The sequence below is a fragment of the Lithobates pipiens genome, unplaced genomic scaffold, assembly GCF_037356315.1.
Source record: "Lithobates pipiens isolate NorthernLeopardFrog02 unplaced genomic scaffold, aLitPip1_a1.2 Scaffold_41, whole genome shotgun sequence".
Classification (NCBI taxonomy): domain Eukaryota; kingdom Metazoa; phylum Chordata; class Amphibia; order Anura; family Ranidae; genus Lithobates; species Lithobates pipiens.
The window spans coordinates 1,602,294-1,621,795 of record NW_027507861.1 but is presented as its reverse complement, the minus strand read 5'-3'; the positions used below and the strand labels follow the sequence as shown (position 1 = coordinate 1,621,795).

The 19,502-nt window shown below is 44.7% G+C and overlaps 1 protein-coding gene across 1 annotated transcript in view; it reads right to left on the bottom strand.

The window, feature by feature from the left end:
- Positions 1–1,606: 1,606 nt before the first annotated feature.
- LOC143956783 (uncharacterized) overlaps positions 1,607–19,502 on the bottom strand; it is a 312,193-nt gene continuing 294,297 nt past the window's right edge. The window contains 2 exon segments of the mRNA XM_077466960.1: positions 1,607–1,934; positions 1,937–2,724. Of these exon segments, the coding sequence (XP_077323086.1) occupies positions 1,831–1,934; positions 1,937–2,724 (892 nt within the window). The 3' untranslated portion in view covers positions 1,607–1,830.

The window sequence follows — 19,502 nt, the reverse complement described above, 5'->3', positions numbered from 1 at the left end:
CTGGGCTTTGTTTTAGTGAACACTGATCTCTGCTCCAATCACACGGAGCAGATATCAGCGTCACTTGTTGCTAGGCAGAATGGGGAGATGCTATTTACAATGGCATCTCCCTGCTCAGCCGCCCCGTGACCGGACTCACGGGGGTCCCATGACCGGCCCCTCAGCATGCCGCTGGCTGCACGCATGCGATGGCAGGGTTGCATATAAAAATGGACGTACAGGCACGCCAATACGCCTGCCCGTGCCATTCTGCCGACGTACATTGGCGTGCGCTGGTCTGGAACTGGTTAAACTGATATCTAAAACCACTGGCATCATAAAAAAGGGTAACCCAGGAATGGCCATACTAAGCATTCCTGTAGACCAATACCCGCCTTCTCTCAGAGCAATGGTAATTCAGATCCTGATGGCAGCAAGACTGACGATTGCTAATAAATGGAAATCCTCCAATTCCCCAAACATCAGTGAGGTTGTTAAAAAAGTAGATGAAACTTCCAAATATGAGCAGATTACGGCCACGATAGAAGGAAAGTCTCCACGTTTTTACACCCAGTGGGCACCTTGGATCAACATTAGACAAATTACGTCACACCCCTTGTTATCTGGAATTTTGGTCTTCTGGTTACTAAGATACAATATAAAGTTAGATGCTGTTCTGATCCATAATGTAAGTTGTATAAAACTCCGCTGTCATAAACAATGACGCACACTACCATGTTACCAAATAGATGCTGGATAATGTTCCACTATGTTCTCCTTCAATGTACCACTGATTAAAAAGCTTCTGAATATTGTACAAATGTATCTAGAATTGTATTTGACAAATCTTTCAATAAAAAATATATATAAAAAAAGAAGCTACAACTTTCACACAAACCAATTAATAAATTTATTGGGATTTTTTGTTATTATCAAAGACAAGTAGCCAAAATTTATGACGAAATTATATATTTTTTTAAATACTAATAATAATAATAATAATAATAGTAACAATAAAATATTTGATTATATATATATATATATATATATATATATATATATATATATATATATATATAGTAAAAAAAATGTAAAAAAGTTTTGCATAACCACGCAATTTCCAATGCTATTTAGAATGGCGTTAAGTTCAAATAAAAATGGCCTGGTCATGAAAGGGGAAAACCTTCCAGAGCTGAAGTGGTTAACAAAGTGATTTCCTATGATGGTCAGCTCCATCTAGTGGCCATAATAAAGTATTTTTCATAAAAGGCTTCCATTAGTAAAAACACAACAATACCGCATTATAACCACTAGAGGGAGCCAATGGTCATAGGAAATCACTGTATGAAAAAATATGGACAACATTCATCACAGCTGGGTGAATTCTTCTCATATTCATTCAACAATTAAAAAAATGAGAACACTGAGTGTTTGCAAAGCTTACATCACATATCAATGAAAGGCAATGACTCCATTTTTATATTTTAATCATTTTTATTGGAAGTTCTCATATTGAACAATCAGTTACAAAATACAAAGTGTTACAAATGACAAGTGACATTGTCCATCCTTGTTTAGATAGACATATCACATTGACATGGAGTGATAAAACACAATATAAGTGGGATATTTGTGAGACAAGTCCTCCCTGTGCACGTGCCAATAATAAAGGACATCCAGGGACTCACACCCCCTTCACACACTCCCCACACATATATCCCCCTGCTTCTTATATGATGAGATCAGCCATGGAGTATATCTGAGGTGTATATCAGGGTGTGCTTCTTCCCCACATGAGACCTGTGATGTCCAACAACCTTCATACAGAAGACATTTCCCGCACTCAAGGCACTAATACACCTCAAGGGTTGTGTGGGATCCCTGATGTTCAGGAAGACAGGACTTCAGTGAGGAACATTTCCCACACTCAGGACAGGAATATGGCTTCTCCCCGTGTGAGATCTCTGATGTGTGGAAAGATGGAACTTCACTGAAAAACATTTCCCTCACTCAGGACAGGAATATGGCTTCTCCCCCGTGTGAGATCTCTGATGTGTGGAAAGATTAGCCTTCTGTGAAAAACATTTCCCACACTCAGGACAGGAATACGGCTTCTCCCCCGTGTGAGATCTCTGATGTGTGGAAAGATGGGACTTCCTTGAAAAACATTTCCCGCACTCAGGACAGGAATACGACTTCTCACCTGTATGAGATCTCTGATGTGCGGAAAGATGGGACTTGTCTGAAAAATATTTCCCACACTCAGGACAGGAATACGGCTTCTCCCCCCTGTGAGATCTCTGATGTGTGGAAAGATTGGACTTCACTGAAAAACTTTTCCCGCACTCAGGACAGGAATATGGCTTCTCCCCTGTGTGAGATCTCTGATGTGTGGAAAGAGCAGACTTCACTGAAAAACATTTCCCACACTCAGGACAGGAATACGGCTTCTCTCCCGTGTGAGATCTCTGATGTGTGGAAAGAGCAGACTTCACTGAAAAACATTTCCCACACTCAGGACAGGAATATGGCTTCTCCCCTGTGTGAGATCTCTGATGTTTGTAAAGATCAGACTTCACTGAAAAACATTTCCCGCACTCAGGACAGGAATACGGCTTCTCCCCCGTGTGAGATCTCTGATGTGTGGAAAGATTGGACTTCCTTGAAAAACATTTCCCGCACTCAGGACAGGAATATGGCTTCTCCCCCGTGTGAGATCTCTGATGTGTGGAAAGATCGGACTTCCTTGAAAAACATTTTCCACACTCAGGACAGGAATACAGCTTCTCTCCTGTGTGAGATCTTATATGCACATTAAGATGACATTTATGATGGAAACACTTCCCACACTCAGTACAGGAAAACCTCTTCTCTGTTGGAAGGACGGCACCGTCCCGCACAGTCTGAGGTTCCTCAGGATCAGAGGAAGACGATGGTCCATCTACACTGTGTGGTGCCGGATGGACATTTGAGGTAGTCGGGTTTTCTCCTGGACTACACTGTGTGATGTCCTCATCTTCTACTTCACAGTCTGGAGACAAAGTGAGACAATCCTCTGAGGTTTTCCTCATCTCCCGTCCATCTACTAAAATAGAAATACAAAGATTATTACTAGACATGAGCTGATTGGTTTCCCTAAACCAGGACTCCGCCCACATCAGGCAGCTTTGTCTCTGAGGATCTTACAATTACCCCCTCAAGGTAACTAGTAAATGGGTCCTCTGATCTCCTACCAGATCATTTCTTTATTCATGGACCTTAGTCAGAGAGTGAGGACACAACGAGAACTGTCTATTATAGGAGTGACAGTGATGAGGGGATTATAGGACGAGTGTCCCCTCCCCCTCTATCACTCATTGCCATCTTCCCAACACAAGAAGTCCTGAACTCCCTGATTTAGTCATGAATAACAGCGGGGCTGAGCCCCACCAGAGGTCAGAGAGTGAGGATGGGGGGAGAACAACCAAGATGAAGACTGGACTGATCCTGAAGACCCCCATCATTGGGTTATTGACCCCTCCCCCATTATCACTTTCTGTTTAAGGGTCCAAAGTTGGAGGATGTTATCTCATTATTATCAATATGTAGAAGTCTGTCCTCCAATCACATCATCAGATATAAAATCAAACCACTATAATCTGATTCCACCCTGAAATGAAATAAGTAATCAGGAAGCTGCTCACATAATACCCAGATATGAGGTATAACAGAATTCCTCCAAAATATGCAGCGCTGGCCCTTTAAATCATATACAAATAAAACGCACCACAGATGAGGTCATCAGGGGCTTGATCACGGATTCAATCCCTAATGTGATGTCTACACATTGGGCGGAGCATAACAATCTAACGTCATCACGCCCATTGCGGCTGGACCCGGCGCTGAGGAGATACACTGTGCATGTCTACCGATGTGTGTGACAGATATTTCTATGTAATAAAGTGAGAGATGTTATAGATCTATACTATGTGGAGAGTTCTTCTTGGGCTGAGACTATACAGCGGGGGTCAGCAACCTGTAGATCACGCCCACGTGACTGGTAGATCTGGGTCTGGGCTTGCTGACCACATGCATTGTCATGGTTGGTGGGTGTCATAGATGGTGGGTGTCGTGGTTGGTGGGTGTCATGGTTGGTGGTTGGTGGGTGTCATGGTTGGTGGGTGTCATGGTTGGTGGTTGGTGGGTGTCATGGTTGGTGGGAGTCATGGTTGGTGGGAGTCATGATTGGTAGTTGGTGGGTGTCATGGTTGGTGGGTGATATGGTTGGTGGGTGACAGGGTTGGTGGTTGGTGGGTCTCATAGTATGTGGGTGTCACACCTACCAAGCATTACCCATTCAAGTGGATGAGGCCACTCTGCAAGTGCCCTGCAACCTTGTGCAGTACAGAAGAAAAGGGGTTAAAGCAGGCAGCATTGTTGCTTTCTCACCACCTGCTTTAACCCCTTGGACCTTACAGAAGCATGAAGTTGTGGGTCTCCTCCATAATGCCCTTATTTACTTAAATTGGTAAAATTGGCAGGCAGTACACTGCTGCTCCTCTGAAAAGCGATCCAAGTGTGTGTTGACAGGTGGTGAGGAGATGATATGTTGCCTCCTCACCACCTGATTTACACCCATGATTGCGGTGCAATGCACACTATTGTGACACAGTAGTATGGCAATTAGAGGGATAACTCAGGTTTGAGGAGGTGACACTGGGCAATACTGTGCCTGGTGATCTTTGACTCATCCATGTTGTTCAGGTAGATCTCCACCTCGTTAAGGTTACCTACCTCTGCTATACAGACATATCCCTCCACCCGGCACTGCCAGCAAACAACAGAACTAGTAACCCGGGAGAATTCCTCTGTCAGAGATCTCGCTAGATCCGGGGATGGGACAGAAGACCGAAGACACAATCCCCAGATGTCTAAGACAAGCAACACCTATAGAGAAAATCAACATTTTGCTGCCAGCTGAACCCCCCGAATCTCCATAAATCCATCCTAGATACATGAACTGTGTCTGCAGCACAGAGAAGGAAGATTATCCGAGAGAAATCCAGGAATACAGGACGGGGAACACAGCTCAGGAAAGTGACCAGGGGATTACAGGCTGATATCACCCAGCCCCCGCCCTACTCTGGACCAATCAGTGAGCAGTATGGGTGGAGGAATGGATTTGGTGTTAATGACCCACCTGTGCTGATCTCTGTAGGAGTGTCCTCCTCTATAAATGTCCCCGTTATTCCATCCTCCTCCATAGACTGCTGATCATCCCTCACATACCTCTCTTCTTCTTCTGATTTCACCTCAAATTCTATATCCATTGGATCTCCACTCTAAATCAGGAAAATGAGAGAAATATCATCTGTAAGATAGAAGATTTATTACTGTGACATCACAGATATAAAATCCACACATCTCCATCCATGTTCTAGATGCTCCATCCCACCAACCTTGTAATAATGAGGGATGGTGAGATCTTCCTGTGTGGAATCCCGGGAATACAGAGGATGGTGACATCTCTCTGGGGGGTTCATGTAGCTGGATGTCTCCACCATGGTGTCCTGGTACAGATCTTTGTGTTCTTTTAGGAACTTTGACTCCTCCATCACCCCATCCTCCACATCATCCTCTTCTTTTATCTCTTCTTTAACATCAACTTCAGAATTACTGAGGTTTCCACTCTGAATATATAATAAAAATGACATCAATTATAATGTAGTAAGGTCCCGGGCCCCCTTTGGTCTAATGAGACCCTCCAGAGTTAGTCACAGCTGTCATCCTTCTATGCAGAGTGGGTTATGAGACATGGTGGGTGCAAAATAAAGTAGATTAATGGGCACCAGACACTTCTTGAATGGCAAGTGATTTATTATTTCTTGAACAGAACTGTGGGAGAGAGGGTTAGGGCCAGGACACCCTTAGTAGTTGCAATGTAAATTGGTAGACTCTGAGACTTCTATAGGTATACAGCCGTGCAGGGAAAGGCATCCAGCAAGACACCACATCTGCACGAGTAAGGAAGCCATCTTCTATGGCAACAGTCTTATAATTGTTTCTAACACAAGTTGTAACAAACTTCTTTACTTCCTCTACAATCTCCTTTTGTAGATCTTCACTCCACTGATCTCCCAGTCTCTCTCACTGGACTTGCTGATCCACTGCCACTGAAACCCCTGAGCTCTTCCAACCTTCTCACTCAGTATCTTCATCAAGCCTCACCCCCACCTCCCTGCTGGGTCCCTAGCTTGGCACTCACAGATACCCCTCAAGTGTCACCTCGCTGGCTGGCTCGGTCCCTGACTTGGCACACAAGGCTTCTCTGCAAGCATCACCTCCGCTGGTTGGGTCCCTGGCTTGAAACCTGCTGAAGTTTCCCAATTCTTCACCGTCCCCGGTTGGTGAGAATGCTGCTCTGGTACTTGCTTCAGCTACTCACATTGGTCCCTGGTAATAAGGTGGACGGTCCCTTAGTGGTCACAGCTTCCCCTCTACCTCCGTCCATGACTGGTTCTCCAGCCGTCAGAACCGTCACTTCTGGTTGGACTGCAAGCCGCCATCCCAACCCTATGCTGCTCTCTTGTTTCTTGATAGGCCCTCAGAGAGCCTAGCAGCCAGACGTCCCCGGGATAGGCCTCAGGCTCTGGCCTAGCAGCCCGGAGAAGAACAACACACATCCACCCAGACAGCCATCCAGGTGGCAGAGAACACCGATCACCTGACCTCACCCAAATAAATAGGCTCTCCCAGCAGGCCAAGGGATTCAAGAAGATTCCTGCCCATTGTTTGAGACATCATATCTATTCCTAATCTTTCCTTGGAATGCCCTTGTCTTATCTAATGCAACCAGATACCCGGCCACCTAGTTCCAGGAGAGAGAGGTGCAGCAATTCCAGAATTAGGGTGAGATCAATTGACCCCTAACCATAGGTGAGCGCAGCCTATTGCATTAGGGTGTGCACTCCAAAGTTCAAACACACATGAATGCCACATGCTGTCACAGGAAGGGTGCTCTGATTATGGGAGACAGTTGATTGAGAGCATATTACGGTACACCCTAAATACAGATGTAATGTGTTCCTAAGGTTGTACCTAGACTTTAATATAATGGGGGCATTTACACTGGCCACTGGCACCCTCAACCACCCACATGGTGCTGCTCCTGGATAATGCTAATGAACATGGAGTGATTAGGGTGTGCCCAGACACACTCGGCACACCTGTGTGCATGCCTATGCCCTTAACAATTGGCCATGGCAACTATCACTCGGCAAATAAATTTAGGAGCAACCCTGCCTAAACATCAGGGTGCTACATCCTCCCCCTGCCTAGGAAACTACATCTCGTAGTTTCACTGAAAAAAATACTAATTTGAGCCTTCAAGCCTGAGAGTGAATGTCCTGGCAAAAGCTGGGATGGGTGGGGAAACAAGGAAAGGAATAATAATCACAGTAATACAAGGGAGGTACCACATGAAATAAACATATGTAACATATACATTAGTGAATGGTAATTCACACAAGGCAGATAAATATCAGACATTATGTACAATTTATGTGTGGTATACCACCCAAACAATTGAGGGAAAATATAAACATCAGCCTTATATCCTAACTATCTATCTAATATATACAATAATAAAGAGCATGAATAGTTATCATTAGGGATGAGCCGAACACCCCCCCGGTTCGGTTCGCACCAAAACTTGCGAACAGGCAAAAGTCTATGGGACACGAACATGAGAAATTGAAAGTGCTCATTTTAAAGGCTTATATTCAAGCTATTGTCATAAAAAGTGTTTGGGGACCCGGGTCCTGCCCTGCAAAAAAGTTTTAAAAATGTCAGTTTTTTTCGGGGGAAGTGATTTTAATAATGCTTAAAGTGAAACAATAAAACTGAAATATTCCTTTAAATATCGTGCCTGGGGGTCCCCTTAGTCTGGCTGTAATGTAGGGCATCTTTCCCATGTTTATAAAGGAAAAATTTTAATTTAAAATTGCTTGTGGCTGTAATGTATTATCGGCAATATCCATAAAAATCATTGAAAAAAAAATGGTGTGGGTCCCCCCTCGGCAGTCCATTACCAGGCCCTTAAGGTCTGGTATGGATTTTAAGGGGAACCCCGCCCCAAAATAAAAATAAAATGGTGTGAGTGTCCCCCCAAAATCCATACCAGACCCTTATCCGAGCACGCAACCTGGCAGGCTGCAGGAAAAATGGGAGGGACGAGAGAGAGTGCCCCCCCTCCAGAACCGTACCAGACCACATGCCCTCAACATCGAGAGGGTTTCTTGGGGTCACCCCCAAAACATCTTGTCCCCATATTGGGCCTCATCCCCAAAACCCTTGGCCGGTGGTTGTGGGGGTCTGCAGGTGGGGGAAAGTAGACGGGGAAGTGAAGGGGAGGGAAGTAGATGGAAAAGTGGTGGGAGAGGGAAGTAGACAGGGAATTGGGGGAGAGGGAAGTAGATGGGAAATGAGGGGGGAGGGAAGTAGATGGGAAAGAGGGGGGAGAGGGAAGTAGATGGGGTGGTGGGGGAGAGGAAAGTAGATGGGAAAGAGGGGGAGAGGGAAGTAGATGGGGTGGTGGGGGAGAGGAAAGTAGATGGGAAAGTGGAGGGGAGAGAAGTAGACAAGGAAATGGGGGGAGAGGGAACTAGATAGGGAAAAAGAGGGATAAATTCCTGTTATTTGTTGGCAGTGTGTGTGTGGGGGGGGAATGCCCGCTATTAATATCAGTTGATTAAAAAAAATTGTGTTCACCGGGGGGAATGATGGGTATTAGTGATTAGTAGGAAAAAGGGGAAGGAGCAAGGAGGTAAGAGGTTCTCAATAGAGAGACAGTAGGCACTGCTGCTCAGTGGTTGGACAGGGGGAAGTGGGGGGTGGGATGGTAACGGGGGGGCAGAAGTGTGGAAAAGGGACAATAAAGGGACAGAGGGGAGGTGAAGTGGGTAAGGGGGAGTCGGGAGGACAGAGGTCTGCACAGGAGAAAGTGAGGGACAGGGGTTGGATAGGGGACAGGGGGGTAAATTGGGAGGCAGTGGAGAAACAAGGAGCTTAACAGGAAAGCAGTGGGGGATGGGAAGGTAGTGATGCTCAGTGGGAGATGAATACCTGGCTCATGGTGTCCTGGTCTGGAGGTTGATTTGAAGCTCCTCTGATGAGTCTTCTATAGTTGGGGTCCTCTCGGATGGTCCCTCTTGGCTCCTCTGATGAGTCTTCTATGGTTGGGGTCCTCTCGGATGGTCCCTCTTGGTTCCTTTGATGAGTCTTCTATAGTTGGGGTCCTCTCGGATGGTCCCTCTTGGTTCCTCTGATGAGTCTTCTATGGTTGGGGTCCTCTCGGATGGTCCCTCTTGGTTCCTCTGATGAGTCTTCTATGGTCGGGCGACTTCTGACTGGAGATGAAGGGGGAAATCTCTCCCAACTCTCGGCTCCTCTTCCTCCTGCTCAAAAGTTGTCCAAAATCAAGGGAAAGTTCTCCTTAAAGTGTCTTTCCACCTTGTGGGGGTCCTAGGCCTGCAATGTGCAGACTGTAGACATGAAGCTGATTCTGCTCTGACCTGTGTGAGGATCTTCTCTGTCTCTCCTCCGTGTCCCCGATGGAAGATGGAGGCTTCTTGTCTTGGCTGAGAGGTGTGAGGGACGTTCTTTGTCTGCACTACAGATCTGGGAAGACTCCAATCACATTGTGAGCCAGCTTCCTCACAGGGGGCCCCTCCCCCACAGACGTCCTGGGGCCATGCTGACTACAATCACAGTGTGGGGGAGGGGGTTTCACAAAGAGGACCCCTCCCTCCATTCTCTGGGATGACACTATAGTTGGATAAATATAGAGAGAAACAAGACACACTTTTGGATTTCATGCATGTGCACTGCGCTCTTCATTAATCAGAGACTTTAATACATCTTTATATACCTGTGACTACGATTTTGGCTACAATTGGTTTGGCACAGTATATGGAATATTTTTATTTCATTTCATTGTAAATTTTTATTTTTATAGCACAGATTTTCTTGATTTTATAGTTGGATAAATGGTTCTATATTTAGGATGTATCCGGTCTATAAACCAGAGGCTCTGGATGGACAGTTGGATAAATTGATCATTTGTGTGGGTGAGGGGGAGGTAATCTATAGGGAGTGTATGTGGGAGCGGGGCTGTGTATGGGGGAGGGGAGGGCTGTGTATGGGGGAGGGGCAGTTACATGTAATGAGAAGTACAGACACTCTCTCTAATATTAGAGGACAGGATTGGACAATTCCAGTAGAGGGGGAGGGGAGGGGTAGGTAACATTGGGGCTCAGTCACAGCACACAGCCCATGTTATTGTGTGTATAATGCGTGTTCTCCGGTGTGCAGTGTGGGGCGCTGTTGTGCGGTGTAATGAGGTGTTAGGCTCTCCTCTATAGAATTCTATGGGCTCTTTGGAATATTATACAAGGTGTGGGAACGCTGGGCACAAACAATACAACCTCACATTGTTTTCTGTGATGGTGACGGAAGCCATAGAACATCGGGAACATCGCCTTGTTCAGCTGCCCATACACTCGTACAATCTCCTTGCAATCTTTTCATTGGAAGATCCTTCCCTCCATTCTCTTCTGGTTAGTGGAGGGAAATGGAAGTGTGTGATGGCGGTGATGAGGAAATTGGAAGGAGTCGGATGGAAAATGTTTCTGGAATGAAGAAATTTCTAGCAGTGAATGAGATTTCATTCCGGAAAGTCCATCATTCCAAACACACGGGACATTCCAAGCACAAAGGACATTCACCATGGGAGTCATTGAATGTACTGATGAGAATTGTCATATGGAAGTTTGTACGGACGTTCATTTGAAAATCTCCTCGTGTATGGCCAGATTAATTGTTGGTGTGAATGAGCCCTAAAGGTGACCATACACTATACAATCTGATTGTACAATCTCCTTTTCATCATCTACATAGTACAAGGATCTGCCCGATCCCATACACACTGAATGGAAGGTTTGGGTGTTTCCTCCTATTACATTGTTTTGGAAACGTTAAAAGAAATAGAGTTCTGTTCCAGAATCCCCCAATATGTACCTTGTCACCCCCTCCTATGTTCCCTGCACCGCCCCTCCCCCATAATGACTGGACATTGTTCCCCATGATCCCCCTCAAAATAGTGACCCCAAACTGTTCCCATTGGTTCCTCTTTCTTTTTACAGAAGTGACCCCACATTGTCCTCCATAGTTCCTCCCTCCATTATGATGACCCCACATTGTGACACTACACTGCCCCCTATGGTCTCCTCTTCTATCCTCCCCTCCGCTCACATTGACCATTCTTCCCATGAGGCCCAAAATTACCTAGGCCATGGTCCTCTCTCCTCCCCTCTTAGTGACACCACATTACCCCCATGGTCCCTCCTCCCCTCTTAATGACATCACATTACCCCCCGATGGTTCCTCTCCCTCCTCTTACTGACAGAGGGGAAGGGTGTTTTCAGTGGGGGAGGGGGTGTCCTCAATGCAGAAAAAGAGGGGGTGTTCTCTGTGAAGAATGGGAAGGGGATGCCATCAGTGGTGGGGAGGGGGAGGGGAAGTCATCGGTACAGGAAGGGAGAGGGTGTCCTCCTTGGAGGGGGAGGGGTGTCCTCCTAATTTTGAATCATAATTGGTTCAGTTATCATTATTGATGTGACAAGGGGAGGGACAAGGCTCACAGAACAGAGATTGTACAATCAGATTGGAATGTATATGGACGTCCTTATCCTGGACATAGAGGAGTATTTTTTTTTAATTCAAACAGCGGGTACAATGTACATTTCCCACACATTGGAGGGGGATGGGGGATTCCCTCCCGCTGTGCTATTGTGTTCTGACAGTGGAGACCCTCCCCCACCATCAGAATACAATGATCGGTGTTGCTGCCTATAGCCGGTGGTATTGATCATTCAGGTAAAACCTGACAGACTGGTTGTACACAAATTGATCAATAAACTGACCTGTGAACAACCAGAAAGCCAATACATGGATCAAAATACATCCAATCACTTATTGTACCTCTGTGCAGCCTGTGTTCCCTCCCCCACACCATCATTATGTAAATGTATGTTATACCATGCATGCAGAATATGGAGCGTGTGATGTCATGTTCCTCGTCTCACACATGCGTCGTACAACATTCCTTTCCTCTCCTCCAAGATCTCCGGGAGAAAGTTTTCCCCAAGAAATGAGTGTCATGGCGTCCAGCACATGTAGAAGATGAAGTGTATGAGGTGATCCCCCGGTGGGTGCAATATGAGAGTCCTGAGAGATGTGAGAGCTCAGCTCCGGATCTCTCTGAAGACACCAGTGTGATCAGCGGAGGAAGGAAGAGGACACAAGAAAGGGAAAGCTCCTCCTACACTAGGAGATTATTGAAGGAGAATTTGGAGAAATGTTCTCACTACTAGAGATGGACGAACCTCCAACAGGACGTTTCGCGAACGCGGCCGAAAGTTTGCGAACCGCAAAGTTTGCGGCAGGCCCCATTGGCTTCAATGGCAGGCGAACTTTAAAAACCTACAGGTCATATTTTCAGCCACAAAATACTTACTAGCCACCACATGGCCACTGACATAACACATGTATGAGGTGAATCTGGGATCGACAACTACAAGCATTCTTTTTTATCTGTGAAATTTTGACAATTCAGGACTCAGGAGCGCATGAAGGCCATGGAGGAGAGGAAAGGTCAGGGTAGGCTATGAAGAGGGTGCAGGAGATGATCACCAGCACTGTGATATAGAGCAATGACACCAGCACTGTGATATAGAGCAATGACACAGCACTGTGATATAGAGCAATGACACCAGCACTGTGATAGAGTGCACTGACACCAGCACCGTAATATAGAGCATTGACACCAGCACCGTAATATAGAGCATTGACACCAGCACCGTAATATAGAGCACTGACACCAGCACCATGATAGAGTGCGCTGACACCAGCACCGTGATATTGAGCACTGACACCAGCACCGTGATAGGGTGCACTGACACCAGCACCGTGATATAGAGCAATGACACCAGCACTGTGATAGAGTGCACTGACACCAGCACCATAATATAGAGCATTGACACCAGCACCGTAATATAGAGCACTGACACCAGCACCGTAATATAGAGCACTGACACCAGCACCGTGATAGAGTGCGCTGACACCAGCACTGTGATATAGAGCACTGATGCCAGCACCATGATAGAATGCACTGACACCAGCACCGTGATATAGAGCACTGACACCAGCACCGTGATAGAGAGCACTGACACCAGCACCGTGATAGAGTGCACTGACACCAGCACCATAATAGAGTGCACTAACACCAGCACCGTGATATAGAGCACTGACTATACAGCCCTGCACCAGCACCCTATATATTGTACACCTATACCAATCCTTTTAAGCACCTTTGTGGACCTAGTAGCTAGTGATTTTCAGACTGTACCTCAGTCCCTACACTGATAAAGGACTGCTGCAGAATAGGGCATCAGTCAGCAGCAGTGCACCACAATCCTATATATTGTACACTTATACCAGTCCTTACAAGGACCTTTGTGGACCTAGTAGCTAGTGATTTGCAGACTGTATCTCAGTCCCTACACTGATAAAGGACTGCTGCATAATAGGGCAGCATTCAAGTATAATATTCTTTCTATATTTGGAAGAAAGTATATTATACGTGTACAACTCTATATATTGTACAACCATACCAGTCCTTAAAAGGACCTTTGTGGACCTAATAATAATAGCTAGTGATTAAACTGACTGTCCCTGCTGCACACAGCGTCCTGTCCCTCCCTACACTGACAAAAGACAGGCTGCTGCAATCACCAGCACAGCAGTGCACTGAACCCTATATACTGTACTACACCTATACCAGTCCTTAAAAGGACTTTTGTGGACCTAATAGCTAGCGATTTGTGTCACTACAGTCTCTACCTGCTGCACACAGCGTCCTGTCCCTAAACTGACATAGGACAGAATGTAAAATGGCCGCCAGATCAGGTCTATTTGTGAGGTAGGGGGAATGTCCAATTGTCCATGTGCTGAAATGTATCCATTGGCTGTCCTGTACCCCATGATGGATGTGTCATCATGGGTCAAAGTTCTTTCACACTGTAAACACATATGTCCGCCGGGCGAACAACGGAAATAGTACGCCGATCGGCAAGTCGCGAACACGCAAAGTTCGCCGTGAACTGACCGCCTAGCGAACAGTTTGGCCATCCCTACTCACTACATTCCATGGATTGATGAATGGCGCTCAGAAGGAGTTCAACATTTCATTTCCTTTTATCATCTCATTTTGGAATGAATGGAATTTACTGAATGAAAACCACATTCACTGCTAGAAATTCATTCCTTGGAGAAAAATTCCCCATCCTGCTCCTCCCAATCTTCTCCTCACTGCACTCAATAATCAACATTGATTTCCCTCCACTAACCAGAAGAACATCCAACAAACCTTCTTCATATGACCAATCTGGAATGAGATTCTATTGTGTCATCCCAGAGAATGGAGGGAGGGGTCCTCTTTGTGAATCCCCCTCCCTCCCTGAGTTTGTAGTCAGGGTGGCCCCAGGGCATCTGTGGGGGAGGGACCCCCTGTGAGGACCCCAACCATAGAATACTCATCAGAGGAGCTCCACATCAACCCCTCGAACAGGACATCATCAGCCAGGTATTATTGTCCAATTCACCCCACTGCACCCCATCCAGTCATCTGTTCCCCCACTGCCCCTTTCCCACACCTCTGTCCCCCTACGGCCCCCTGTCCCCCAACTACTCCTGTGTCCCCCCACTGCCCCCTGCCAAGCCCTTTTGTCTCCCCCACTGCCCCTATATACCCCTCTGTACCCCTGCCTACATCCTTGTCTCTCTACTGCCCTTTGTCCTTCCATGTATCCCCTTACTGCCCCCTTGTCCCCCCATGTGTCTCCCTAGTGCCCCTTGTCCTCCCACGTGTCTCTCTAGTGCCCCCTTGTCCTCTCATGTGTCCCCCTACTGCCCTCCATCCTCCCATGTGTCCTCCGACTGCCCCCTGTTCCTCCCATGTGTCCTACTGCCCCATGTCCTCCCATGTGTCCCCCTACTGCCCCTTGTCCTTCCATTTACCCCCTACTGCCTCCTGTCCACCCTCTGTCTCCCTGCTGCTCCCCTCTCCACCCTCACTGCCCACCAGTCCAATACCACTTATTTCTTCACTGAGCACCCCTGTCTTCCCTTGCTCCTCACTAAGTCCTCACCTTTTTCACACTAAGCACCAATGCCCAACAGTTCCTCTCAGTGATCATCTTTTTTAAAATCAACTGATAACAATAGAAGGTATCCCCCCACACACAATGACCATGGACAGTAGGCATTTTTTCTTACCACCTACCTCTCACTGTCCACCTCCCCCCACTTCTCTATTCCCCCAACTGCCTCCCCCTTTCCCGTCTACTTCCCTCCCCCTCACTTTCAGTGAGTGACTTGTATAGAATTACCTATGCGAACTGAATCGCCTCAGGCCGCTTTCTTGCCACCAGAATCCATCTGCGGCTTTTGCAAGGTCCTTAACCCCGTAAGGTCCTGACAAGCTTACAAACACATACAACATTGACATACACATATTAAGGCAATTTTTTTTAGACATAAACACTGATAGGTCAATTAGGATGACTGGGGGTTGGGACTTTAAATGAAGCAGGCAGGTGTAAAACATTTAAATGTATTGGAAAATCAATGGTAAGTTGCATGAGGGTAATCATGAGTACACCAAGAAGACCAATATAATAATAAACACTGATAGGTGGCACTGATATGCGACACAGATATACACACGGATTGTCATGGATAGGTAGCACAGATTGTCATGGATAGGTGGCATGGATTGGCATGGATGGGCGGCACAAATGGTCATGGATAGGTGGCATGGATGGGCATGGATGGGCACTGATAGATGGCTAGGATGGGAACTGATAGACGGCATGGATGGGCACTGATAGGTGGCATGGATAGGCGTCATTGTAAGTACTGTAGGGATGGATGCTAATCAGTGCCAAACAATAATGCATGCCAATCAGTGATGCCCATTGTGGGCACTGATTGGCATCCATTATGGGCACTGATTGGCATTCATTATGGGCACTGACTGGCATCCCTGGTGGTCTGGGGGGCATAACTGGTGCTGAGCATCCCTGGTGGTCTGGTGGCATCCCTGGGGGGCATCCTTGGGGGGCTGTGCTGATAATCGATCAGCACAGACCTCCCCTGTCAGAGAAGCAGCCGATCGGCTCTCCTCTACTTGTGTCTGACAGACACAAGTGAGGAAAAGCCGATCACCGGCTCTTCCTATTTATACTGTGATCAGCCGTGATTGGACACGGCTGATCACATGGTAAAGAGTCTCCGTTGGAGACTCTTTACTGAGATTGTAGTTGCGGTGTGTCAGACTGACACACCCCAACAACTATCACCACGATGCGCACCCCTGGGGGCGCTCAGTGGCTTAATATCCTGATCACGTCATATGACATCCGGTCAGGATATTAAAACCACTTTGCCATCTTCATTTTGACGGCCAGGGTTGTCGGGAAGAGGCCCTTGTCCTCATCAACATGGGGACAAGGTGCTTTGGGGTGGGGGGCCGCGTGCCCCCCTTCCCCAAGGCACCCCCATGTTTAGGGCATGCAGCCTGGTACGGCTCAGGAGGGGGTGGGTGCTCGCTCATCCCCACCCCCTTTCCTGGCCGGCCGGGTAGCATGCTTGGATAAGGGTCTGATATGAACCTAGGGGGATCCCCACGTTGATTTTTCGGCATAGGGGTTCCCCTTTAAGTCCATACAAGGTGACGGGCCAGCAACGCCTCCTTCGCTTGCCCCCTGGCTACCTGGAGACGTGCTCAAAATGAGAGGACTTTTCTCCGCGTGTGTGGGCGTTCATTTCAAAAGTACGGCGGATAGTCCGGCGGACTTAGTACGCCGTACTAGTCCACTGCAAAAGTTCCGTGTGTGGGCAAGTAGCTCATTCGGAAAGTCCGGCGGACAGTCCGGTGAAAAGTCCGCCAGACAAAATCCGCTGGATAGTCTCCTACGTATGTACACGGCATAAGAAGATTTGTCCTTCAATGTCTCATCGTGTCTGCTGGAGTGAAAGTCTTCCCAAGCTTTTTTCTCAAATCAGCCCATGAAAACAGCCCCACCTTCATAAAAAAAATGCTGGATTAAGGTTCCTCTGGGCTACATTTGTTCCACAGAAACTGCAGGCTTTCAATGAGCAGTATTCCCTTCCACTTTTCTAAAAAGGTGGGTGTCACTCATTCTAAGGATATTGAAATACAAAACCTTTTGACTAATACAATATACAAGTTTCCTATCTTCTAAACTGAATATTACATATATCAGTAGATAGATTATATATATTTAAAACGTAATGCACTTAATAATCCTAATCAAGAAATACTGTAATATAAATAAATTATGATCTTTTAACTAAAACTTTGAAACTTTAACAAGTAAATAAATATGAGACTTTTCTTCTCATGAGATGGGGGAGGTGAGAGGTCAACTTACTCTTAATTACTGCAATATGGGAGTTCTACATAGAACTGCTTATAAAGCTTATAACAGCATAAACTTTTACGAGTATAAAAACCTTATATAATTTCACCTCTTTTCATACATAGAATATATATATATATGCAAGTCAATTATTCTGAAAGACCCTTCAGAAAAAAACCCTCTCAAGATGATTCCTCAAATGCATCACATTTGTATTGACACATACTCTAAGATCGTAAGATAATTGACTTGAATAAATTTCAATTTGATTCTATATAAGGACAAGTGAATTCATATTCCATAAAATTATTTTTTAAAACTTATTATTTTATTTTTATTTTACCAAATAAATCAACCCCCTTAATTTCATAATCCATAAATGTAACATTGTTGTACAATACTTTGAAATATAGATATCACTTCAGAAATTAGTTTCATATTTTCCCTCCAAATTATGTTTAGCATAAATCTATAATCCATAAAACCTTTCAAATAACCTTGTCAAAATTAAACATAAAATATGTTCTTAACTTCAATTTGTTCATATATGTGAGATGAATTTAAAAATAATTACATATTACAATGTAAAGTTTACTCCTATCTTGTTTATGTACTTTTAAGAAAAATGTACTCTGTCTTAATTAACACCAGATGTTCCCTCTAACTAGAATGACTCTATTGTAAGAATGTTTAACCCTTTCAACTCTGAAAGTACTCTACATGTGTTTATAAAAATTGATGTGTAAAAAAAAAATCTCATCTTGATATGATACACATATCTCGTCACATAAAAAACAGTTTATATATAAAAACTGTAATATCTGATGGATAAATTATTTTATCAGTAGTCAAAAAATCAAATATCCATTGTTTTTAGAATTCCCTCTCTTATCAGAGGTTCTCTTGAGAGTTTTTCTTCTTCATCTTCCTACACTCTGTAAAGTTGGAAAAACTTTATTGAACATCAAAACAACAACAATAATTATAATGAATGAATCTCTTCTGTCAATTCTTCTCCCAGAACTGATATTCTTAAACTTCAAGATTTTGTTTTCATCTGGTAGGTCTAGAAATATAAAATGTCTTTCTTTTGGTGACTTACAAGTCAGATCCTAAAAAATAATGCTGTATCATTATTGAGAATTTAAATAAATGCAAAATATGCCTTCATTTACTTATTCATTTTACATACCAAAATTCAAATATTTTATTATGACATACAAAACATATTTTAATAATACCATTTCTAATTACCTTACTTTGCTCTATTTTTTCTTAATTTATTATTCTGTGTATTTAAATGACAGGATGCAATTTCTCTTTTTTTTGTCATCATATAAAACCTTGTTTTCACAAACAAAGAAAGATTCCAATTCAACCCCATAAGACTGTAAACGGCATTCATTCACTTCTCCTCTTTACTATTTCAGAGTAATGTGTGCTGTACTGTACTTCTAGCATTTTTCAATTCAGCATTTTCTGTAGATTTTTTGCTGACTAGTGTAACCATTCTTTGGGTAACACATACCTGTTGAACAATTCTTAATAGCATTAACAAACACTGGCTCAAATCCTCTTTCAGCACTTGTTCTAACAATAAAATTTACAAGCTTTCTGAATACATTTAACCACTTTCAGACCGGACCATTTTGCTGGTAAATGACCAGAGGTCTTTTTACACTTTGGCACTGCGCTGCTTTAACTGGTAATTGCGCGGTCATGCAATGTTGTACCCAAACAAAATTTGCGTCCTTTTCTTCCCACAAATAGAGCTTTCTTTTGATGGTATTTGATTGCCTCTGCGATTTTTATTTTTTGTGATATAAACGTAAAAAGACCGCAAATTTTGAAAAAAAATGATATTTTCTACTTTTTGTTATTAGAAGAATACAATAAACTCAATTTTAGTCATACATTTAGGCCAAAATGTATTTAGCCACATGTCTTTGGTAAAAAAAAAGTCAATAATTGTATATTTATTGG